General features: G+C 47.4%; 1 protein-coding gene across 3 annotated transcripts in view; it reads left to right on the top strand.

Annotated features, from left to right (window-relative positions):
• Add2 (adducin 2) overlaps positions 1-25404 on the top strand; it is a 115820-nt gene that overhangs the window by 82390 nt on the left and 8026 nt on the right. For all 3 annotated transcript variants that reach the window (XM_048804142.1, XM_015479549.2, XM_048804143.1), the window contains exons 7-15: positions 384-533; positions 1231-1374; positions 3256-3354; positions 6981-7157; positions 11070-11327; positions 12147-12266; positions 13070-13159; positions 15265-15412; positions 16674-16799. In XM_048804142.1, coding sequence (XP_048660099.1) covers positions 384-533; positions 1231-1374; positions 3256-3354; positions 6981-7157; positions 11070-11327; positions 12147-12266; positions 13070-13159; positions 15265-15412; positions 16674-16799 — 1312 coding nt within the window. The remainder of the gene's footprint in view (positions 1-383; positions 534-1230; positions 1375-3255; positions 3355-6980; positions 7158-11069; positions 11328-12146; positions 12267-13069; positions 13160-15264; positions 15413-16673; positions 16800-25404) is intronic.

A 25404-nucleotide genomic window follows, 5' to 3' on the forward strand; every position in this document is an offset into this window, starting at 1 on the left:
CCTTCTACCTAGTTCTAGAGAATTCTGTGAATGACTAAATTCTTGTAACTCAAAGTGGGGTCTGTGACCCACAGCATGGGTATCACTTAGGAAGGTGCTAGAAATGCAGAATTTGCATTTTGACATGGGATTCACATGCACAGAAAAGTCTAAGGAACTCTGTTCTAGCATTTCCCCTGCTGAATGATATCATCTTGTGATCCCTAAAGATTGTTCACTCTCTGAGGGCAGGACTGGGTCCTTGTCCTTCAACACCAAACTCAGCCATTGCTCCTGGGGTCTAGAATAGGGAATAGAAGGGTTGGTGAGTGCAGGGCTCACCTCCTGGGGGAGGAGGAAAGGCCCCGCCCACGCTGTTACTCTGAGACTCTTCTCTGGCACAGATCAAGGTGAACATCCTGGGAGAGGTGGTGGAGAAGGGCAGCAGCTGCTTCCCGGTGGACACCTCGGGCTTCTGTCTGCACTCAGCCATCTATGCAGCCAGGCCTGATGTTCGGTGCGTCATCCACCTGCATACGCCAGCCACGGCAGCGGTGAGTGGTGCTTTCCTGGCACTCTGAGGTCCTCATCCACTGTCACCTCCCTGCACAGCAGCCAGATCCAGGGCACCTGCATCTGAAAGATTCTCCCTGAGGCAAGACTAAGACTTGATGGAGTTGTGCCAAGCATGTGTGTCTGGAGAGCCCAAGGCCAACTCATGGAGTAGAGTGAGGGTTCCCTCCATGCTCCTTGCTCTTCATAAGAGGTGGGAGTCAGGGTCACAACCTGTGTTTTACCACTGGTTCCTGGCACTTCTGCAGCCCCAGAGCCATAAAATGGTTTCTCATTGGTCTTCCTTGCAGAGACGTGTCGGTTTCTGCACTGAAACCAAAGCTGAGTGTTTTCTCCAACCCATCCCGGGGATCTTGAGCCTGCTCCACCTGGTACAAACTCCCATCCCTCCTTCCTGGAGTCACAGGACCACAGCCGGGCTGGGGCAGGACAGCAACAGCTCTCTTGAATCATTGTACCCAGCATTTCTAACAGCTGGTGTATTGGTGTGAAAACTGACATTAGAGGCAGAAGCATGAGAGCAGATCCCAGCCGGTGGAGGAGGAGACCCAGGCCTTTCTCTGTAGCTGCTCCCCTGACCCTGCCTGCCCCAGAGCAAAACTGGACTGTGCTGGGCTGTGGAAAAGGCCAGTGGAACTGGGGGCAGCAGGTGCTAGCCATTCCATTGTCTCCCTACAGGTCTCAGCCATGAAGTGTGGCCTCCTGCCTGTCTCCCACAATGCCCTGCTGGTGGGGGACATGGCCTATTATGACTTCAACGGGGAAATGGAGCAGGAAGCTGATCGCATCAACCTGCAGAAGTGCCTTGGCCCCACCTGCAAGGTTCGCCCAGCTCTTCTGGGAAGGTGCTCTGGAGTGGCGTGGTCAAAACCGACATCACGAAAGTGACATGTATTCACTAGAGAATGTTTAGAGGTTGCAGATAGGTTTCACACTACTAGATTTTGGTGTACACCCTAAGTGTTCTCATATATACCTACAAAATTGGGATCATAAAATATGTTCTCTTTTTTGCCCTTAGCAAAATATAGTATTATCATTAAACATTTTCTGTCACTATTTTAAATTATTAAATTATGCTTTATATGAATAGCTGACTGCTATTAGCTGAGCAGTCCTCTAGGGTAGGATATCAGAAGGCTTGTCTTCACCCCCTCAAATTTTCTCTTCATATAAACAACATTGGGATCAAAATCCTTTTGACTAAATCTTCCTATGCTTGAGATAATTTCCTTAGGACAAATTTCTAGGGATGCACATTTTATAACTCTTGCTTCATATTGATCAGTTGCCTCCCCCTAACAACTCTCTGTCCTTCCCCATGTCTAATATAGAGGATGTTATTTCCCTGCAGTCTCCCCAAACTTGAGTGTTATCACATTCATTCATTCATTCATTCATTCATTCATTCATTATCAACCTGCTAGAGAAAAGTGGAACACCGTTACTGCTTGGGTGAAGTCTAAAGCCCTAACATACAACAGCACACACTTGAGCTTGGAAAGCCTGGGTTGGTGGTTGCTTGCCACCATCTTGGCAAGGCACTCACTGTCTATTTCCTGAGTCCCTGTCTCCCTGTCTCTAACTCAGGTGAGAAGTCTTACCTCTCTTTCCCAACATCCTCCAAAGTATCATGAGCAGTGTCAGGACAGGGATGAGATTTTTACACTTTAAAGTATTATAAGAAATTGAGAGAGGGGGTGTTCACTGTTTGCAGTCTTTTGTGGGCCAGAGTCATTGTCTCCATCTCTCTGGACTTGAGAGAAAGGGTCTGCAGCTGTTTTAAGTGAGAGGGTGTGCTGTTGAGAGCCTCGAGGCCTCAGCCCAGGCTCTGCAAGGACAGATCCCATCCATGGACCTGTATCTCAGCTCCCATGTGGGCCCTGTCTGGCTTTAGAGAGTTCTCAAGGGAAAAACCAACCAAGTAAACTTTCTGGCAGGGAAGATAGGCTTGGCCCTTGGGGATGGGTACTCTTGGTGTAAATTCATTTCTGTCTCCTCCTCTATTCACCTGCTTCCAGCTAAGACTGAAAAATTGGACCAATAGTGAGAACCTCAGGGTTCAAGTTCATATTTTTGCCTCTAATTAGCTGGAAGACTTTCTGTTTCTTAAGATTTCTATTTCCACATCTATAAAATCAATTTGGGAGACCAGTGTAGCCTCTTTCACAGAACTGTGGAATCCTGGAGCTGCCAGGGCCTCACTGAGTTTATGGAGTGAAAACCTAAGGCCCAGAGAGGGGATGCCACTTACCTGTTTTTGCAGAGCCACCTCAAAGAACTGTCCTCTTGGGTTTTGGTCCTAAGTCAACTAATTCACAGGAGCAAGAGATGCTTTTGAGGTCGAACTCTTGTATTAGACATCAAAAAATTCATTCGTTTACACACACACACACACATACACACACCCAGTTTTTCTGATTTCTGAGTTCTCTGACACCTAAAAATCCAGGCATTGTCCCCCCAAATTTAAGTACCCCGAGTTTAATCCCCAGTACCACCCCCCCACAAAAAAAGCCTTTTCAATTTCAATTTCAATTTCAATGCAAGGTGGCATTGGGATGTTTGATTAGGGGGAATGAATAAGGAGCTGGGGGAGGGGCTCTGGGAAGGGCTATAGAAAGTGCTCTAAATAAAATAAAAAATCTCTCCCTCTTAAGTTTTGAAGGCTTGAGGTTTAATTGGCTTTTTCCTCCTCCACAGATCCTGGTGCTAAGAAACCATGGCATGGTTGCTCTAGGTGACACCGTAGAGGAGGCATTTTATAAGATCTTCCACCTGCAGGCTGCCTGTGAGATACAGGTGAGTGCATCCCTCTGGGAAGTGGGCCCAGGAGTTGGCTCTGATGGGTGCCTGTGGGTGAAGGCAGTGGCCCTGCTGGCTCTGAGTTGGGGAGTCCTTTGCACCTGGCCCTGTGACACTCTTGTCTGTTTTCTCATCATGGCATCACTTCACACTTCTGAAAATTCACATTTAGAGTCAGTTCTGTGAGTTGGCAAAACCAATCACCATTGTCTGGCCACCCAACGTTTGGGGGTCAAACCTAGGACAGGGAGCTGTTTGGACTCTTCAGCTAGAAGAGGGAGAGATTGTCATCGTGAGTATGCCATGCTTACATGTTACCTGGGTGCACCTGCGGCACCTAGCTGTGCCCAGCGTGCAGGGTCGTTTTGGTGTCCTGTTTGCCCCCTCCGGCTAGCCCAGCAGAGCAGAGCTCAGTCGAAGGCTGTTGCCTCACTCTGAGGCATTACTCTGGGAGGAAGTAGATCAGTCCAGAAGAATCCAGAATAATCGCTAGTGGAGCTCTATCAGTAGTTTTTAGAAGACTATCTTTTCTTTGAAAAGAAAGCTGTGAAGCCGGTGATAAAGAGGTTTTATGGGAAATGGTGTGAGACCACCTCCCTGCCCCCAAATAGCCAGAACCAGAGACCCAGGGGAGGTGGGCAGAGCCAGGTGGTGCCTCCCTGGTGTGGTGTCCTTCCCCCAATCAAGGATACTGGCCCTGAATTCTGACTATTGGCTGGTGTCAGAACCAACAGAACCTCACTAGAAAGGGAAGCCGCTGGCCCTTCCCCACACCTGAACACTCAAGGACTCCACATTTTGCCTCTGGAGAAGAAAGAGGCTTCCCTGAGAAAATAGCTCATGGAAACTCCTCATCCTCAAAAGACAGCTTAGCCCTAAAAATAGATGGAGACAGATGCCTGTGAGTCCCCGCCCCCCCCCCACCCCGGCACAGTGAAGTATGTGTCTTCCAGGCCCTGGACCCTGGAAGTGGCCACTGGGCAACTTAAGCAAAAGCAGAGTGGTCATGTGTGATCAAAGGGCAGTGCTGCCGGCCACCCTCCCTGACAGCCCCCCATGGCTGCTGTCACTTTCTGTTCAAGACTGGTTTGATGTGACCTTGTTAAAGTACCTTAGGCGATGTGGCTAGCAACCCCCCGAGAAGCTCCAGTGGCTTTTTCCCAACTGTTGGGGCAGAGAGGCTTCTAAAGCATGAGCCGGAAGAAGTGGAAGAAACCCAGAGATGATGGGAGCAGAAGGTGGTGGATTAGGACACGGGGAAGCACAGGTAGCAGCGATCTGCTACGGGGATTGTACTGGGGTCATGTGAGGTAGAGGGGGCAGTGCTGAAGCTCTGTTTCCACCCTGGGCCTCGTTTTCTCCCTCAGTCACATTGGTAAACAAGCAGACGTGGCTGTGGTCATGTTTGTAGTTAAAGGCTGAGTGCCTGTTCAGCTCTCCTGGGAACTCTTTACTCCCCATCAGTTTGGGGTTCCAGAAAACTGGGTCATCCCTAGCTGAGAGAGGCAGTTCCCTGCTCTGCTGACAGGCAGATGGGAAGATGCACAGGCAGTTCTTCTCCATCTGCTACCCATCACCATGGAAACTGGTGGAGGAAGAGGGAGGTGGGAGGAGGCAGCCCTTGCAAGGTTATGGGCCATTCTTTCCCTCCCTCCTCCTCCATTAATGACCAGTCTGAGGGGATGTTGCATCTCAGAGTTCATTTATCAGCAACATTCACGTGGAACTCCTTAGGGACCAGGGGCTATTCTAAGTACTTTACAATCATGGCCTTAAAGATTCCTCACAAGGTAGGCATTGCTATTTTCATTTAACAGAGGAGAAAACTGAGGCACAAAGATGACAAATAGTTGCCCGAAGTCACATAACAAGAAAATGACAGGGATTCAAACCCAGACAATCTGGCACCCAATTCCGTGCCCTTAAATAATACCCGGCACTGCCTTTCCAGGGCGGTAAGGGTCAGTGGGAACTGTCACATGGGCATATGGGCGTGTGTCTTGGGTGAAAAGAATGTGGAATATGTTCTTACTTCTGGCTCTTCCCAAGGAGATGGGGTTCACCTGGTAAACCTACCTGGCTGACCTTCAAGAAGTAGCACAGGGTCCACAGTTAACCCTGGAATGTCACACACTCTCAGGCTGTCCAGACCCTCATGGGTTTATAGGCTTGCGTTTATTTATCAGCAGGGTAAATGGATCCTTTCATTTTCAGTAAAAAAATATAGTCACAAAATGCCAGCACACTGCAAGTTTATGTGCTTAGGGCAGCTCCCCTGTAGTAAACAGGCTTACATGTGGTATCCAGTCTTCCTCAGGATGTAGATGCATTTATTAATGGGTAGCTTGGGACACTGACTCACTAGTGAAACTACTCAGAAGCCACTCTCCATCTCTGTAACCAGACTGATCCATCCAAATCCTGACCAGCCATATCTGAGTGGTAGGTATGTGGGAGTCCATAGACTATAACAGTCAGATAAGCATGGAATGGGAAAAGAAGATTAGTTTAGTAAGTAAATGTTTTTTTTTAGGATTATTCTACAACTGCCCGCTTTATACACATACTTCTTCTCCCAATACTCCACATCCATGACCTGCAACCATCATCCCCTCCCCATGGAGCTTTGATGGTGAGAGAAATACTACAAGTCCATAAATGAAAGCTGTCTGGCCCCATGCACCATACCTGGCCATATAGTGACACTTCACCTGTCTTCTTTTTGGGGATTTCATTGACTGGCTAACCTTATCATGGAGGATGCATTCTTTATTTAGACCTGTTAACTCTTCCCATCAGGTTACACTTTTAGACCAATTTTCACTGGTTGGTCTAAAAGCTACACTATTTTTTTTTTCAAGTGACTTGATTCACGTGTACGTGCACACACACACACACACACACACACAGTGAGAGAGAGAGAGAGAGAGAGAGAGAGAGAGAGAGAAAGTGTTTAAATACAGAAAAATAAAGAGAATAACAATAGACATCTACCACTCAGATTGTACTAGGGTCTGAATCCAGAGGCACAGCACTGTCCCCAGCCCTTTTGACTTTTTAAGACAGCTAAGTTGCTGAGACTAGCTAAGTTGCTGAGGCTGGCTTTGAACTTGTGATCTTCCTGCCTCAGCCTCCCAAGTTGCTAGGATTACAGGCATGCACCACTGCACCTGGCAGATTTAACAAATATTAATAACCTTTTTGATTCAAATATTTAACTCTTGAAGAAATAAATTATTACAGACAAGAATTGAAGTTCCCTTTACAGCCATTTCCAATCTCATCTTGCCTCCTCAGAAATAATGACAATTCTAAGTTGGTCTGTATCCCAGGTAAATTTTCAGTTCCCTGTATTATTTTATTCCTAAGGTTTAACACTTGCTATTTTTGGCTTCTTCTCTGCGGTCTCTAAAAACTGAAATTAGCAAAGTAATTACTAATATCTCATTCCCCGGAAATAGTTGCATGTCCGATGAGTTTTGAGTGGCTTTTCCTCAATTTCCCGGGTATTTCTAGTTCTAAGTTCACCTCGTGGCCCTCAATGTCCTATTTTGTGCAGAAGCGTAGGAAGTGCAGGGGCCCCTATATGCACATGGGTTGAGGGTTCTTTGCTTCTGCTGCAGGTGTCAGCTCTGTCCAGTGCTGGGGGAGTGGAGAACCTCATCCTCCTGGAGCAGGAGAAGCACCGGCCCCACGAGGTCGGCTCTGTGCAGTGGGCTGGGAGTACTTTTGGGCCCATGCAGAAGAGCCGGCTGGGGGAGCACGAGTTTGAAGCCCTCATGAGGATGCTGGACAACCTGGTGAGTCCCCTGCCATTGCCCTTCCAGGCCAGTGTATGGAACCTTCACCTCTGGAACCAGGCAGTGCAAGGCATAAGGTGGCACAGAAACTGCCAACATCACGATCAAGTCATTGAGGGCTTCACTGATGGGCAATTTAACTTGGCATTTGTGGCCCTCCTAAAAATAGTTGAGTTTTCTTTAGTGATGGCTTTTGCCACTCCCTACTAAGTGCTGTGGATGTCATATCTGCACATTATTATAAGAAATAGTAATCCAGCAAAAATCAGAGCACATCTTCTTACAGTCAGAGCTGCTGTCGTATTGGGGCGTAGTTCACCCCTCTTAAGTAGTTAGTCCTGCCTGTCTAATCTTATGACTTCAAAGCAGAAAGCACATAATATTATTAATTTCCTTATCCTTTATAAGAATATTCTGTGGCAGTGATGAATCCATCAGGTAAGGAATTAAACTGGTATGTGTCTAGAAGCGGTCTGCTTCCTTAAAGGATACAAAAAAATTTTAGACATTCTTCCTTCTTCTAGGGGCTAACAATTTAGTTGATGAACAGGAGAAAATTTAAGAACAAGAGGAAAGCACTTAAAATGAGGGGTTAAATGCTGCAGGAGACAATAACCTCTTAGATTGCTCAGAGACGGAAAAGATGAAATCTGTCCTCTTAGCACTTCCATCTGGTTCATTTTCCCTGTTCCCTCTGCTACCTCCTCAGGCCCCCTTTATCATGTCAAGGCCATTATGATAATTAAATCTCTTCTTCTTGCCTTCATTTCCTCCAAGTCATCTTTACCTTATTACCAGATTGATCAAGAGGGTCACTTTGTAATGATGAAAGGTCCAGTCCACAATGAAAATACAATTCTTTCTACCATTTGTGCACTGACCAATCTCCATCTAAATAAAGCATCAGGACTAGATGGGTTTTGTACAGGAATTCTTTCAAACCTTTAGGAAACGGACGATTCTCATGCTATTTAAATGGTGTCAAAGAAGAGTGAAAGGAGGATACTGTTTTAGTCACCTTGTTCACTGCTGTGGCTAAAAGACCTGACAAGAACAATTATAGGAGGAAAAGTATGTTTGGGCGGCTCATGATTTCAGAGGTCTTCGATCATAGATGGCCGACTATATTTCTAAGGGCTTAAAGTAAAGTAGAACATCATGGCAGAGGAAAATGGCTCAGGATATGGCCAGGAAGCAGAGAGACTCCACTCACCAGATACAAAATATATGCCCCAAAGGCATGGGGTTAAGGCATGGGTTAGGGCTCCTATAACCCAATCATTTCACCTCTAAGCCTTTTTGCATTTCTCACACATGAGCTTTTGGAGGACCTAATATTCATAACAGATGCTAAGCCATAAAAATTACATTCAGACTAATTTACTTTGAATATGGATGAAAAATGTTGCCTGAAAACTAACAAGTAGTATAGAACATAATGTTAGAATAATAACACCCATTAACTAAGTAAGGGCTGATTCCCAGAATTCAAGCATGGTTGAATATTATAAGACTTTAAATATATTTCCCAATATTGAAGGGCCAAAGGATGAAACCTTTTTGAAGATTTTAATAAATATAAAAAAAATGGATAAAAATTTAATATCAATTTATAAAAATATTATCTACCAGTTAGAACTGGAAGATACTTATTTAACATGATTAAAATGATTTTTCTCAAAACAAGAGCCAATATTATGGTAAAACCATAGAAGTATTCCAAGGAACTTTGAAATAAAACAATGATTCCCACTTTCAGCACAATTACTTAATATTGTTCTGAAATAATATTGAACTCAATCCCAGGCAGTGAGATATGAGAATAAGAGGCATAAATATTGTAAAGGAAATAAGATGACTATTTGGAACAGATAATATGCTTACCTGCTTAGAGAATTCCCCCAAAATCAACTAAAAAATTAGAAATAAGGAGGGTATTTTAAGGTGGTCAGTTTTGAAAATATATACAAAAATCATTAATTTTTGTATCTTCATGTTAACGACTTGGAAAATATAATGGGGGCTAGGGATGTAACTTAGTGATAGAGCACTTGCCTAGCATGTGTGATGTAAAGGCCCTGGGTTTGATCCCTAGCACCACACATGCGCGCGCACACGCACACACACACACACACAAAATAGCTAATGATATAATAGAAAAATCGTATTCTCAAAGGCAACAAAATCATAAACATTAAGCAAACCTCATTTAAAGGAAACCACAAAACTTTAACAGTAGACATCAGAAAAGTTGAAATCGATGAAAAAAATATAACTTATGCTTGTTCATAGGTAAAGAGGTCACAACCCCAAGATCAATCTACAAACTGAATGTGATTCTGTCAAAAACTAGGGAAGGGAAAAGGACATAAAAAATACTTTCAATGTGAAATTCAGAATGACTAGGAAAATGCTATAAAAAGAAATAATTAAGGACACTAGCTCCACCCCATGGTAAAGTAGGATAAAGCTTTAGTAACTGAGCAGTTCCTAAACAGTTTGGACAAGCAAACCCATGTGACAGCTTAGAGAATCCAGAAATAAACCCAAAATACATGAAAATTCACAGAGGTAGCAGGCACTGTACAAATCAGTGAGAAAAGGTAGACTTCTGGCCATGTGGGAAAGAACATGGCTACTTCATTATTTTCAATAAGATAAAATCCCAAGTTATCAAAAATTTAAATACAAAAGTGAATTCACAGAGGTATTAAAAACATTGGGAAAGACCTTGTCAAGCATGGCAAGAGTCTGAAATTGTAAGAATAAATATTGACAGGTATGATTCCATGAGACAATTAAAACTTGCAGTTTGATAAATCATCCCCCTGCCATAGACAAAGCTGAACATCAAATGAAGGGGGAAGATGTTTGCGACATTAGCTGACAGCCAAAGATTAATACTCTTAGTGTTAAAAGAGATGTATCAGTGTGAAAAGGAAAACCAACTCAATAGGAAATGAGCTGGGAGCATAATGATTTATAAAGGAAGACTTCAAGTGGCCACTATATGTAATTAAAACTATTCAATTTTACTAATAATCAAATGTACACATACCCACATATGTATACAGAGAAGACCAGAAAAAAAATTTTGTGGTTATCTTTTGTGAAATTCACATTTTTCCTCATTTTTTAATATTGCTTAATTTTTTTTTCATGGGCCCATATTTTCTTTATAATCAGGAAATACCTTAATGTCATTTTAATTTTAAAAAGTAGTAGAAGAAGAAGACAAGGAGAGCCAAATATCACTCTGGCAGATGCCAAATTTCCGGAGTGTTTGTTCCCACTGATCTGTGGTCAGTTCTGCCTGTGGGGACGTGGTCTTGCTTAAGGAGCCAAAAATGTTATTGAGTCCAATCTTAGGACTCTAGGAGGAGTTCAGAAGCTTCAGAGTCGAGGAAGGGAGGGGTGACTTAGAATAAGCTGAGAAGCTTTTAATGCTCCCATGGCCGAAGCCAGGCAATCGTCCCGTCAAGTCCACAGCTCTGCATTAAGGCCCCAGACACAAGTATTTTTTGAAGCCCCTCTGTGATCCCAGTGCGCAGCCAGGGTTGAGAATCACCAGAGTGGATGAAACTGGGGACTCTGTGTGAATAAAGAGTTGTATGTGTCCATACTCCGAGAACCACAAGGTCCTAGGAATTTTCTCAGTCCTGATTGGAGACCCTTAGGAGCAAACAATTCTGAAATATCTTAGGAGAATGGCCACACCTAGGTTGTCTTATGGAAACTTGAGTTGAAACAGTCTATAAGTGGAAACAGTCTATAAGTGGAAACAGTCTATAAGTGGAAACAGTCTATAAGTGGAATGGGGCAAAGTGTGGCACGCGCGTGTGTTCAAAAACACAAGTACATATTCTGATCTTCCTCCTCTACAATGAGTGGTTCTATTTTTGTCCTTTCTAGGGCTACAGAACAGGCTACCCGTACCGCCACCCCTTTGTTCAAGAGAAAACCAAACACAAAAGTGAGGTGGAGATCCCAGCCACAGTCACTGCCTTTGTGTTTGAGGAGGATGGTGCCCCTGTCCCCGCCCTGCGACAGCATGCCCAGAAGCAGCAGAAGGAGAAGACCCGCTGGCTCAACACGCCCAATACCTACCTGCGGGTCAATGTGGCTGACGAGGTCCAGAGGAGCATGGGCAGTCCCCGGCCCAAGACCACAGTAAGGGGGAAGCCAGGACAGGCTGGGGTGGGGTGGGGGGTGCTGCATTTGTGGGGGTTAAGAGCTTTATAAGGGAGCAGAACAAATGGCCCCAGTACCCAAGGTTGTGCAGCTGCCTCTCAGGCTTCTTGTGGGGCCTCTGGGAACAACAGCTCAACACTTCCCACCCCTGGCCTGACCACCTCTTTCTTGCATCTCTGTGCTAAATTTTTGGTCTGAGGGGTAGATTTCTCTAGAGGGCAGCTGGACTAGGCTACTCTCCCCTGGAACAATTGATTTTTTTTACTTCTTGGTCTCATGTCCAAAGGGGGCTGCTGGGAAATACCAGGGTGAATATCCAACATTTCAATTGTAAATTTGAGGCAAAGCCAGGAGGTCAGGGGGCTTGTCTCGTATTAAGTTACCTTCCCTCTCACTCCCACTCTTCCTCTCTCTCTCAGACACACAGACTCTCAATTTGATTTTTTGTTTACATTAAAGTACCTGGCAGCCATATAGAATAGCTCTCCACCAAGCCTTTGAAACTCAGATTGAGTTATTTAATGCTGAAACCCAAGTGGTCGCCTGTCTAAGCTGGTTACCAAGGTTCTGATCCCTACCCTCCAGTGTTTGTTATGACCTAAGGCCTTCTTTGGCAGCCAGGTCATCTGTCACCCATCTGTCACAGCGTCAAAGAGGGCCAAGAAGAGAGAACATCTATGAATAATTCTGCTGAACTTCTGCATAGACTAGTGGGCGCAGATCACGAGGGGCGGGTCACTGGGGAGGGTCTGTGGGCCCTGTTCCTCTATCTTACCCACCTGGCCTTGCCTCGTGCAGTGGATGAAGGCTGATGAGGTGGAGAAATCCAGCAGTGGCATGCCAATCCGGATTGAAAACCCCAACCAATTTGTGCCTCTCTACACCGACCCCCAAGAAGTGCTGGACATGAGGAACAAGGTAAGGTGGTGTCTGCTGGCCTCGTTCTCTCTCCTCCCACAAGGGGACCTCAGTCCTGCAAACACAGGCTGAGTTCCCAGACATGCCCACCTTACCAGCACCTGGGATGTGCCACAAAAGAAAGAAGCTACCATATATGGATAGCCAAGAGAGTCCTAGATAGCCCTTCCCACACCGGTCTGTGGGCATTGCTCATTGGGTATGTCTGCAAGACCCACCCACTACATGACTTCCTATACATTTTATGCCATTTGTCTTATTTTTAAGACTTTGAGAACCTTGATATTTATTTCTGCACCTCTGCCTGATAATCCACTCATATTTCTAATGTTACTTTAAAACTGGAGCTGTGGCTGCCCATGGGCCAGTAGTGCCCAGAACAGTGTTCAGCCTGTGGCTGAGTTTCCCTGCAGCATTTGTCTGATTCCTGGGTCACTGCACCTCCCCCCCCGCCAATCAAGATTCAGACTCAGTAGGTGTAGGTGTGGGGAGGGCCAGGAATCTATATTTAAAACAGAGTCCTCATGGGCTTCTTAGGAATATTAAAATTTGAGACCCTCCCTCTGTGTCCCCTTCCCTCTTCTTGTCCTCACAGCTGCTTCTCCGATTTAATAAACTTGGTATTTACATGAACTGTGAATTCACTCGGGAACAGACCTGGGGACTTTCTCTTACAGGGGATGGGCTCCCTCACCCTGCAGGGCCCTTCTAGATTCCAGTCACAGACCACACTGGATCCCAGCAGGCCCCCTGGCAAGCTCCACACTCTGATGCCGCACCCTCCTTCTCTCCTTTCCACATAGATTCGAGAACAAAATCGGCAAGATGTGAAGTCGGCGGGGCCTCAGTCCCAGCTCCTGGCCAGCGTCATTGCTGAGAAGAGCCGAAGCCCGGTACAGCAGAGTCCGCCCCTGGCTGGAGGGGAGACATTTTTGCCTTCTGGGGCTTTGGTGCCTGGGGCTGGGCAGCAGGACCTCTGAGTCCTCATGCCCATCCTCCTCTGTGCTCTTGGGCATCCATGTTCTTGCTGCAGAATGGAGGTCCACTCACGGGGGCTGTGAGGTCCCGGGAGGACAGTGTCTACCTGCCCTCTGCAGGCACTGGGCAGGGAAGCTGCTGTCCAGCTTGTTCTTGGGAGTGCTGCTGGCCAGCTCCGTACCTTCCACCCTGGTACCCTGCTCAGGCCTCTGTTAGTACCCTGTGGAGGGCTGGTGGCTCTCAGGTGCACCAGGCTTGCACGGCCCTGAGTGTTTCTGACCTCTGTGTGTGGATATGGCATCATCTGGCCAGAGTTCTGGGAAGATGCTCCTGACCCCCAGAGGGCCTGGACACAGGGTGTGTGCTCCTGAAGGGAAGGAAGGGCAGTCAGTTGCCCACACAACCCCACTTAGGTTAAGAAAGCATAAAGTCATTGTTTTGTTTTGGTGTTTTTTCTTTTTATTTTTTTTGTACCAGGGATGCGTAACCACTGAGCCACATCCCCAGCCCTTTTCAGTATTATTATTATTTTTTATTTTGAGAAAGGGCCTCAGTAAGTTGCTGCTGGCTTTGAACTTGCAATCCTCTTGCCTCAGCCTCGTAAGCTGCTGGGATTACAGGCATGCGCCACAGTGCCTGGCAAAGTCATTTTTTTGGTGCTTGAGTGCTTGAGCTAGAACGACATCTTTCTTGTCTAGTATTTAGCAAGTTCAGAATTCTGGCTTGTTTGAAGTCATTGCTGCTCAAGGCAAGGCAGCAATGGGCATGGCATTTTCTTTAGTAAAAAGTGGGGAAGTCCAGAAAATGTTCTCTACAAAGAAAATTGAGATGATGTGACGGTTTCAGATCAGGCAGCAGCCCACAAGGTGGTTCACTGCAAGGAGAAGTGTGTATGTTACATCCTTACATCCAACTCCCACCCACCCGAATTCAGCCACATGAAGAACACTGAACATGCCACAGGGTCAAGGATGGAAATAGCCTATGATTCTGGGGGAGGTGAAAGGTCAATACAGCAAGCAAAATTGCTGAAAAACAACTCTGCCATTTATACCAGGGGCTCTCCTTTGAGTCCCTCATCTTAGAATCTGGCTCCTTTGACTCTGATTCCTGCAATAGGCCTACCTCCGCCTCCCTTTGGGAAGGAGCCCCCTGGGCCTCTTGTCAGAAGACCTGGCTTCTCTGGGTTCAGTGCCCCTGGGCTTCACTTTCTTTTGCTCCAGAGCACTGCATTCTTAAAGGCCATGATGAGGATGTTCAATTAGGACAAAGGGCAATGGAGTCTGGATTTTAGTCCCTATTTTGGGCAAGAGTAGCCAAAGGATTCCGGAGGCTCACAATGTCTGGTTGATTAGCTCTCTAGAGCCGAGGGTCTCACAGGGGTGGTGAAATGGAGCGATTTTGCCAGTGTCCCTGAAGGTACCTGCAGGTTGGAAATCCGAGACTCAGGACCTTTGCCCCTTTGTAACCTATGACCATGCGCAAAACAGAACTCATAGCTTGGACTAAGAATGCTGCGGCTGCTGTGTTTGCTGTGTTTACTGCTGTGTGTTGGGTTTGCACTGCTGTTGGGGGTGGGCAGGGGCTCTGGTGGGGAATGGCTGGCATGAAGCTTGCTCAAGCCAACACTCTGCCTGCTAGGCTTGGGCTTGCCTACTGACTTTGGGCCACTGACTGTACATTTACATAGTAATGGCTTGGAAGTGTCCATAGAAGGGATTGCAATAAAGGTGCATCTTCCTCCTGCTTGGGAGCATCCTTTGATTTTATTTCAGGGGCAAAGAGTGGCCTCCCTGTATTATTCATCCAGGCAGTTGCAAAATCTGGGTCTGGTGATGAGGTAGCAGTGGGGAGGAATGAACAAGCCCTACCACGAGGCCCTGAGCTGTTTCCAAGGAGCTGCATGCCACGCTATGGCTAGCAAGACTGCTGGCAGCCACCTGAGTGTGAAAGGAGGCCCTGGCTTGGGCCCCGTCTGCGGCGTTCAGAGAGCGACACACACTCTATGGTTAACTTTCAGTCGACAGAGAGCCAGCTGATGTCCAAGGGTGATGCGGATACCAAAGATGATTCAGAGGAGACGGTGCCCAACCCCTTCAGCCAACTCACCGACCAGGAGCTGGAGGAGTACAAGAAAGAGGTGGAGAGGAAGAAACTAGAACTGGATGGTAAGTAACCCCGGGGCACCATGGCTTGGAAATCTCCCAGGGGAGAGGGCAGAGCTCAGGACCACCCAGGGAGGACTTCCTGCCCCATCACCAAATAATATTCCACTTATTTATTAATCCCAGTAATGCCTCTGTTGCTCTGTGCTTCACAGTTACATGGTGGCTGCATGACCTCATTGCCCTTTCACCTCCGTATAAAGAGTTAGCTTGTATAAAGTGCTCAGAATGGTGCCTGTAAATATGGCTTAGGTTGGCAAACACCAACTTAACGTTAGCTGGAATAAGATAAGAGTCATAATTATCATTAATGACCCGTCAGGCCTGATGTAAGCCTTTGAGCCTGGCACCTTTATGTCTTTTCTAACTCCTCCTTAATTTCAGAGTCTTCACTCAAACCCGTCTCTCCATATTGACTCCCAGATATGTGATAGGATGCGTGCCCTGGTCCATGCCTGTGTCCCCTCCTGGCACTGTTTCCCTTCTTGCTAGCCTGATCTAAAGTCATCAATACTGCCAGCTCCCTCTCAAATCCCCCTCCAGCCAAGAAGGCCTCCCCGCCACCCTCCCCACTCCAGCCAAATTGAGCCGTCCCTTTTTTTTTGGCTTTAAGAACACCCGGAATCTGAGACATACTTCAGCCCTTGGCAGTGTCCACTAGGGTAAGCTGTCATTCACCAGGGCAGCGTTTTCCTCCACCACCTCTCTTCACCCAGGGTCCGCCTTCTTCCAAAGCACAAAATGGAAGCTTGCCTGGCTGGCTTGCAGTTCTCATGGACCAATTGGAAGAACAGAAAAATATGGTGCTTGTTATCCCTAGGGATTGTTTGGACAGGACATGTAAATTTGCTGAGTTAACAAAGTAGCTACACACAAACAAATCACGGATGTTTTTAAAGGGAGTCAGTGCTTGTTTGGGGCTGGCGCTTGCCCATGGATGTGCCTATCTGGCTGGTCCTCCTCAGAGACAGGACAGAGAGGAGGGGGCATTCTGCTGTCCCTTCAGGAATGACCTGTTGCACTGGTACATAAGCTCTGATGAAAGAAACAAGATCACTCTTCTCCCATTTTCCTCCTCAAGGAAACAGCAGAAATAAAAGCTTAGCAGGAGCGGGAGCTTCTGGCTGACCTCAGCCAGGGGGTTCATTTTCCGCCAGGAGGAATGATGACCAATTAGAAAATGGCAGCGTGGCTAGCATCCTCTCTCTCCACCCATCTGGCCAGTATTTGATCCCGGTGCTGAGGTGCTTTTCTGTGTTTTCAGGAGAGAAGGAGGCTGCCACAGAAGAGCCAGGCTCACCTGAAAAGTCAGCACCTGCTTCCCCAGCACAGAGCCCGGTGAAGGCAGAGACAAAGAGCCCTGTGGTCTCTCCTTCCAAGTCTTCAGAGGGTGAGTGGAGCTGAGCAGGTGGGGGTGGGGGGATCATCCACAAGCTGGGAGAGGTGTCTGCGTGGATGGCAGGACAGCTAGGCACACTGGGCACCTGCCTTTCAACAGGTGTAATACCCCACCCCCCGCAACACACACCATTTGAAAAACTTTCCCCTCTGCTCTTTCTAGGAAATCTGAATAATTTTCAGTTTGTTTCATTCATAAACTCTGACAACACACCTTGCAGCTTAAGCCCTGCCAAGTAAAGCTGAACGAAAGACTGACCCATAGTCTCCTCACCTGCAGTGGAGACACAGCTGGCTAGTGGGATTTTGCAGATATGCTAGCCCAGTTCTCAGACTTTAATGTGCATAGGGACTATGAAGATTCTGATCCATTAGGTCTGGGGTAGGGCCCGAGACTCTGCATTTCCCAGGGTGAGGCTGATGATGTCATTCTCCGCCTTCACTGGGCTTAGATCCCACCCACAGCAGCTATGAATTAGAGGACCTGGGTGGGGTGGGGCATGGGAAGGCCTGAAGCCTGGAGTTGTAAGAGCTCTCCAGGGGGATCTAGAACATAGACTAGGTTGAGAACCACTTCATTAGAGAGACAGTAGTTTTGAGAACCTAGTTCTAGAACCATCTGAACTGCTAACTGATAACATCTAAGCTGCTAATTTTACCAAACCAGCAGGTTCCCCCATGTCCTTGTCTGCCAAATGGGGCTATTATTATTTTTTCCCTACTTAAGGTTCTTGCATGTATAAAGGAAGTATAGATGAAGACATACTTTGAAAGAATAAAATCATGCTTTAAACGTAAGATCTAGTCGTTATGAATAAGAATATCCATATGGTAGACACTGATACTGTTAAAGTCCCTAAATCATAAAAGTGTCTTTAATGAGCTCCTGGAATCACTCCAGGATATGAATGCTCCTCCCTGGGTCCCCTGAGTCTCCCAGAGACACCGCCAGACAGGCTGCCCTGCCATCCAGAGAGCAGGGTGGCAGCTGGGATCTTCTCTCTCCTGGGTAGATGGCCACACATGTGGACTCAGATAGAATCCCCACCCCAGCCCACCCCTGAGTCCCCCCCTAAACCAGTCTCTGCCTCGAGCACAGGCCCAGAATTGTCAGAGGAAACCCATCTGCTTGAGGCCAGGGCCCCAAGTGGATGTCCCCAGTGGTCTGTGTTCATTGTGTCTCATCATGGTGTCGTGTTGTCAACCTGTCTCCACAACGTCTTCCTTTCTCTTCCCATTTGTGCCTTCATCAAAGGAGTTTCCTCCGATTCTGAATACTTGTCTCTGTAGTAAGTATAGAAAGGCTGTTTACTAACTCACTCCAACACTGGCAATGGGGGAGGGAGGAGTTTTTCAAAAGAAATAGATTTCTCCCAATTTTTTTCTTTTGCAACTCACACCCCCGCCTTCCTCAGTTTTTCTGGATATAAAATTCATGACCAGTTCCACCTGCACTATGCATAGACTAGGCTTCCCCGAGGGAGACACAGATGTACACACAGAGCACACACACCCAGAAGCAACAAGCATCCGCAGTGAGGGCTGTGGGGCAGCTCTCCCTGCGGTAGAGTGCTCGTGGCCCTCAGGAGCTCACCTCCGCCTCTGTTCTAATGCATGAGTACCTCTGAGGAGCTGGTGACCTCTTCTAGGGCTGTGGACCAGAGCCTGAGAGCCCCAAGGGAGCTGCTACACGGGAAGGCACAGAAGACTGGGCCTGATTAGAGCCCTCAGCACCTATGAGGATATGTGTACCAGTTGTAGGAAGGAAATCTGAGGCTGGAGAAGAGGCTTATGGTAGGAATGGGACAAAGAGTAGCACTTTGTTATCAGCTCCTGGAAGGGACGGAAGGCAGGAGGGTGTGTGATGGATGGGATAACTGTTTCCCCAACATCTGTCATCATACCCACTGTGGCAGGATTCCTCATTCTCTCTGGTCCAAATCTGTGCCCCTGGAGGGCACACTGAGGTTGAGTTGTGAGAAGAGTCACAGTCTCTCTGAAGACACATCCGTGCCACCGACAGAGCTGAGAAGCATGGCTACCTTGGAGCAGACCCTGCATGATGAAGGCATGAGCTTTGGTTGGGTGGGGAGACCAGTGTGAAGTGGGTGGTCAGTCCCTCAGGGCAGACAGGCTGGCATCTGCACTCTCGTATTTAGCTAGCCAGTCAGATCAGGAGTGTTTTTTTACAACCATTTGTCACCGTGCTCTTAAATCCCCACGAGTTACCATAGTGTTACTCCTTATCTGTGTCCCAGATTCCTACTCCATCAGCTTCTCTGAAGGAGACTCTTTTCAAATCCTCTTCTTTTACATCTGGCCATCTGAGCCATCTTCTCTTTGGCTCTTGACTGACTGCCAACTGCCAACTCCATCCTCCAGCAACCCCTCAGGGCCACTGTCTGGGCCAGCAAAGACACAGTCCTGTATTTGACATCACACCATCAGCTCTGCTACTAAATAATTTAGTCATCTTAAATATGTCACTTAAAAACACTGCAGATGGGGGAACAGCACAAATGCTTGCTCTTCCTAACTCATGGCGCTGTTGCCAGGATAAAAGAACCTAAGGAACATAAAAGTCCTTTGTAAGGTATTTACATAAATTAGGTCTTATTACGTACCATGTTCTCTGAATTGTGAGAACTAATACATCTGACTTGACTTTTAAGCCTCTGAGTTTTGGGGTAGCACTAGATAATTATTAAATCATGGCACATAATAGGAACTGGTTTTATGGTTTTATGCTCTCCTGTGGATTGACGGACTGAACTTGATGGTTCCTCTGCTGCATATGACATCGGCTGGGGCTGCATGTGGCTGGGAGCTTGACTAGGCTGGAACTTACCTGCTGGTGCACTCATGTCTGGTACCTTGGCAGAGGCCAAGAGAAAACTGGACTCAGCCGGGACACTGGTGTGTCTGGGTCTCTTTCCCCCTTCCTCCCTCTTCCTAACACACACACACACACACACACACACACACACACACACACCCTTTCTTCCTTTCTCCCTCTTCCTGCCCCCAAGCTTCTCCATGTGGCCTTTCTGTATGCTTCCCTCAGGGTCGTTGGACTTTATACAAACTATAAAAGCAGCAGTTTCTAGTCCTACTTTAGTCTTTGGCATGAGGCTAGTTTTGCAGCACTTTGTCTGTCTTCTAGTGGTTATGGTGAGCCATAGGGCCAGCCTCGACTCAGGGAGGACGGGGTCTACATAAGCACGTGAATACCTGGAGGCATCACTCACAGGGGCCGTGTTTGCACACCAGCTGTACCACACACTGAAAGTATATTTGGGTGTCCAGGGGAGCTTCTGTGTCCTGGCTGTGGAGCGTGCGTGGCAGTCACAGAGACTCCACCTGCCCCTGGTTATAAGAAGCTCTACTTTCTCTCCTATCAGTGGTGCTGTCTCAGCCCTTCGTTGGGGGGTAGATGTGGAAGGAACTATGCCATTCTAAACCCATGTTTCCCACTGTGTGACCCATGGGTCTTTTGCACTAGAATTATCTAAGGACTTGTTAAAAAATATAAATTTCTTGGCCCACCATCTGTTTCAGAGTCTTATCGTGGAGACAATACAGGGAAGCTGTATTTTCATAGGCTCTCTGCAATTCTTTCACTGATGTTTAAAAATTGAAACCAGGGCAGAAACACTATTGCAAACCTCTCTGTATGGACAGCATACAATTTATTAATCCGCCATGGGGCAGTTCTGGCTGTTGGTCTTTGGCTCCCCTGCTCTGTCCCTTGAACACCCTGTGGGCTATTTTGATTGTTGCTACACAGTCAGCTCTGTGTTGGCATAGACCACAGATGTTTATTTCAAGGTTTTTATGAACCTTTCTTTTGGTTCTTTATACAGAAGAAGAGCTTTCTCTCAGCAGGAAAACAAAAACAGTAGATGGCAGTCACCAACTTTCTATGCATTTTGGATACAGTTGATGATCTGTCTGGTGGACCCCGAGTTTAGAAGCAAATCAGAAAATTCTGCTTCAGGGCCCTTCCTCTGGTGTCCATCCTCCTGCAGAGACAGGGCCATTCTAGTTATGGGGCTTGAAAGAAAAGTGACCACAACACTTAGAGCAACCAAGAGATCTTTATTGCAGCAGTGCAACAGAGGAGAAAAGAAAGAGAGAGAGAGAGAGCGAGAGAGCGAGTGAGCAAGAGAGAGACAGAGAAAGCAAGAGAGAGGGGCCCGGCAGGAGGGAGTTTTTATAGCCCAAATCTAATGGGGTCTCTGGGTCTGCAAGCTGCCTTGTTGGCACAAGGGGGTTAAGTGTTCGGCCTTGAGTGGTGGCTTGGGCGTTTGGGCTTGAAGCAAACAGGTGATAAAGAACCAGACAGAGGGTTTGAGTGGCCAGGTCATCCTGCAGCTAACTTTGTTTGGCATGTCCTGCAGACAACTTACTCAGCCTGTCCTGCACCTAACAGGGCTGGGTCCAGGGATCATGGAATTTGGCCCTGAGATGTTAGAAGGCCAGGTTCATTAGGCCAGCGAGGAAAGGCATCCTTGCTCCTGTAGTTAGGCGAGGCCTCTTTCCTTCCCCATGTCCTCACTCCAGTGCGTGGGCACAGAAGATTTGGCTGCTGAAGAGAAGCAAGGTATCCTCTGTTGACCTTCATCTGGTCTCACCTGGAAAAAGGCTTGAGCATGTTATCACTGAGCTGGATGATGATGGCTGCCAGAGAAGTAAGACAGTCTCTGTCCTGAATGGTCTACTGGGGTGATAAATGATGTCTTAAAAAAGATGAGTGATGCATGCAAGTGCAAAATGATTATGTGAACAGTAGGTTTAGAAGAGGGCAAGGTCGTTGTCAAATACCAGGCAGATGCACAAGCTGTCTTGAGCCAGACTTTGGGGACATGTATACTTGGATTGGCAGATAGTAGTGGGGTAGGCTGTCCAGAGATGGTAGTCAGGAAGCAGGGAGAAAAGACATTCCTGGGAGGTGACTGTATTAGCTGTTCTCCAGAGAAACAGAATTAATAGGGCATATATAGACATATAAAAGAAGACTTACTAGGGAATGATTTTGGAGGCTGAGAAGCTTCATGATTGAGTGTCTGCAAGCTGGCAAACCAGGAAAGTCAGTGGTTTTATTCACCTTCAGTCTGAAGGCCTGAGATCCAGCATCTCTAATGTGTGAAGGAAGGAGAAGATGGATGTCCCAGCTCAAGAGGAGAGTTCACCTTTCTCCACCTTCTTGTTGTATTTGGACCCTCCACAGATTGGATGATGCCCAACCTTATTTGATGAGGGTACAACTCCTTTACTCAGTCTACCGATTCAAGTGTTAATCTCTTCCAGAAACACCTTCACAGACATACCCAGAAGGATTGTTTTACCAGCTATGTGGGCATTCCTTAACTCAGTCAAGTGGACTTGTAGAATTAATCATCAAAGGGACACTGGTGAACCAAGAGGCAGCGAGTGGATGGAGACTATGGGATAATGAGAAATCAAGTCTGAGAAGTAGAGCATCTAGGAGGCTTTGCACCTCCTACAGAAGCCTGCCTTCTCTTTCAGAATCTGGAAGTCTTTCAGCCCTCTGTCCTGCAGACCTATGGGGTCTGGGAGTAGACCTGGTCTCTGAGCCTAGTCTTGCTCCCAATCATGTGCTCTCTGAATTACTCCTTGTTCTCTCCAGCTACCTTATCCATCCTTAAACATAGCCCCCAGTTTTCCACCCTCTGCCTCCCCCACCATCCCCTATTCCCAGAGTCCCAAGCACCCCACTCAGGAGAGAAAGTCTATGCTTCTTAGTGGATGCTGGAAGGTAAACTCCCACCTGCACCTAATTCTCGGGGTCCCTCCCAGCCTACTCTCCAACTTAACTCCCTGAGTCACTAACAGAGGAAGGGTCTAGACTCTCAGAGCCAGTCCCTGATGCTTTTAAGGGACCCATACTTGTTTTTGGAGTCCTGTACCACTGCTTCATTTCTTGGCCAACAGAACTCTCAAGTGGTCTCTGTCCCTGTAGTTGAGGGAGTGGCGACCTCAGTTTGGCTTCTCCACTCACACTCCATTTGCCATGACCCACCAAAACAATTCACCATCAGAGAGCTGTCTGAGGTCAGAGTGGGTACACTGGGTGTGGCCCTTGTTTTCTACATGGTGAGAAGAACATGGGTGTAAACCAAGACTCTCACCAGGGGCCAAGGTTGTAGCTGAGGTGGATGGCAGAGAAGGTGTGGGAAGGGAAATGGATGGGGAACGCATGAAGGGCACAGGAAGAGTAAGAATCCTCGTCATCGCCAGGCAGGAAATGACACTAGAACAGAAAGTGGAAGCCCCTCTGATCCACAGTTGTATTTGTGAAGCTAAAAAACAAGTCCCAAAGTCATTTTGAAGAGCACCAAGGGTCAAGCTTGAGAATATATCCTTGTGTCATTCAAGTGAGCACCTGTCGTGAGTCTCTGGATTTAAGTTGCAGAGCCATGGTGGAGGGGTTGCAAGGGTCCAGGACAATTGGGAATGAAGATGAGGAGGGTCCAGGACAATTGGGAATGAAGATGATGAGGGTCGGGAAGTGTAGCACCTGGGTGGCATTACATGATGGATCCTTAGAAAGCTCAGGGTGGAGTAGACAGGAAATATAATGAGGGGGTGGCATTGCCTTGGGTAGTATAAATCCATTCACATGTTCATTATTTGCTCATGTGTTCAGTTATTCATGGACTCCCACAGCCATTTTTCTCAGTATCTTCTTTTTTTTTTTTTCCTCAGTATCTTCTAGGAGCTAGTTACATAGATAATTAGATAGTCTTGCCCAAATTTATTTCAGTTCAGAAGAGGAAGAGAGAGGCATAAAAAAATCACCCAGGTCTAATAGTTTTATAATTATGGTGATTAAAAGTTCTTGTAGTGGAGGCAGCAAAGACAGTGGTCAATTCGACCCAGAAGTGGAAATGGGGATCGGAAAAAACTTTAAGGAAGATGAAACAATCAAGCTGACTCACTGCATGAGGTGAAGGTTGAGGACACAGAGAGGGGAGAGAAGGGCCCTCCAGACAGAAGAAATCAGGCTGGGGTGGCAGCAGGGACTGGGAGGCTGAGGAGGCTAAATGGCAGGTACAATGGGGACAAGTGATAGACAGAAGGTTGTGTCCAGATTGACGGATGGCATTCAGGAGCATGCCAGGTGATGGCCACAGGAATTCCTGGCAGAGGTGAGGGGACTGGGCAAGGGCCATAGGATTCAGGAGCTGGAGAACTGGGCAGCTGGATGATGAGAGGATGTGGGCTGGGCAGTGGAAAGAAAGGGAGCCAGGGACCAGAGTCTGTGGTGCCAGGAGGGAGTCTTCCAGAAGGCGTCTGGGAGAAGGCTTCGACTTGTCGGTTTCAGAAGTTACAGTAGGCCTCATTACAAGGAGATCTTGCCCAAGCAGTTAATCCAGCCCATCCTAACTGTCCTAAGGTCCCCCTTCCAGCCCTCAGGGAATTCCATCTTCCATGTAACCCTCCACATAACCAGACGTGTCCCCATTCACCCGTCAGAACCCCATGCTTCTGTAGAACGCTTTCTCCACCCACTTCTGTGACACTCACTATCCATTCCCCCAGAGCCCACATTCCCACATGGAGGATCCTGCGGAGCTGACTTCTTGGGGTAACACACCCTCCACACCCTCCACACACACTCACACTTAGACTCCACACTCCCCACACACATGCAGCTCACTTTAACCCTCACACCACACGTACTCACACACTCACATGAGCTCACACACAGCCGTACACGGATGCTCCTTTGAGCTTGGGTTGAGAACAGCACTGGACTAGAAGTCAGTGAACCGAGGCCGACCCACCGTTTTACAGCTTTGCTCAGTTTTTAGTTATAAACAAGGAGGAAGCCAGACGACCAGTACGGTGCCTTCTACTTCTCAAAGTGTGTGGTTTTACATTTCCCCTCCTCCCTCTTGAGCCGGCATTCCAAAGCTTGCATGGAAAGAGGGTGGGATGTGGGTGGGGAGGGGAGGAAGGGCCACTGGAGGGTTTAGTTCCTGGGGTCTGAGCAGCTCTGCCCTTGCACATGGCACCTGGCCATCCCCGGGTGCCATTAGATGGGTGGATCCCTTATGACTAACCCTTGTATCATAGAAATGCAGGGTCCACACCACTCAGGGAATTCCATCCTCCCAGCTTTCTCCTCTCTGCCTCTTGGGAAGATACTTTCCATATTTTACTAGGCAGCTCGCCTGGTGTAAGAAGTGAAACCAACATGCAACCTCCATGGTTTTATTAGTGAAACTGCTCTGCCTTCAGCGATTCTCAGATGCCTCCCCTAAGATGTCCAGGACACGTTCCCTCCTTCCATCAGCCTCTCTCCTCCCTCGTGTGTGTTCCTAGCTCTGTGCCTAGAAATGTCCTGAGCTGAGTCTTTGCTGGGATGCCTGCCATGTTCTGACCTCCATGTCTGTTCAGTGTGTAGACAAGAGTCCAGGGTCACTGTCCTACCTAGGATGTAGGAGCAGGCCTTGTAGAAAGGGGTGCAGTGTTCGGATGACAGCCTTGTCCTCCCATTTGCCTCAGAACCCTGTTCTGCATCCCCATGTCAGTCTGCCTCCCCAACCATTGTTCTAGACTGAACCAGA

This window comes from Marmota marmota, unplaced genomic scaffold (genome assembly GCF_001458135.2).
Source record: "Marmota marmota marmota unplaced genomic scaffold, marMar, whole genome shotgun sequence".
NCBI classification, from domain to species: Eukaryota; Metazoa; Chordata; class Mammalia; order Rodentia; family Sciuridae; genus Marmota; species Marmota marmota.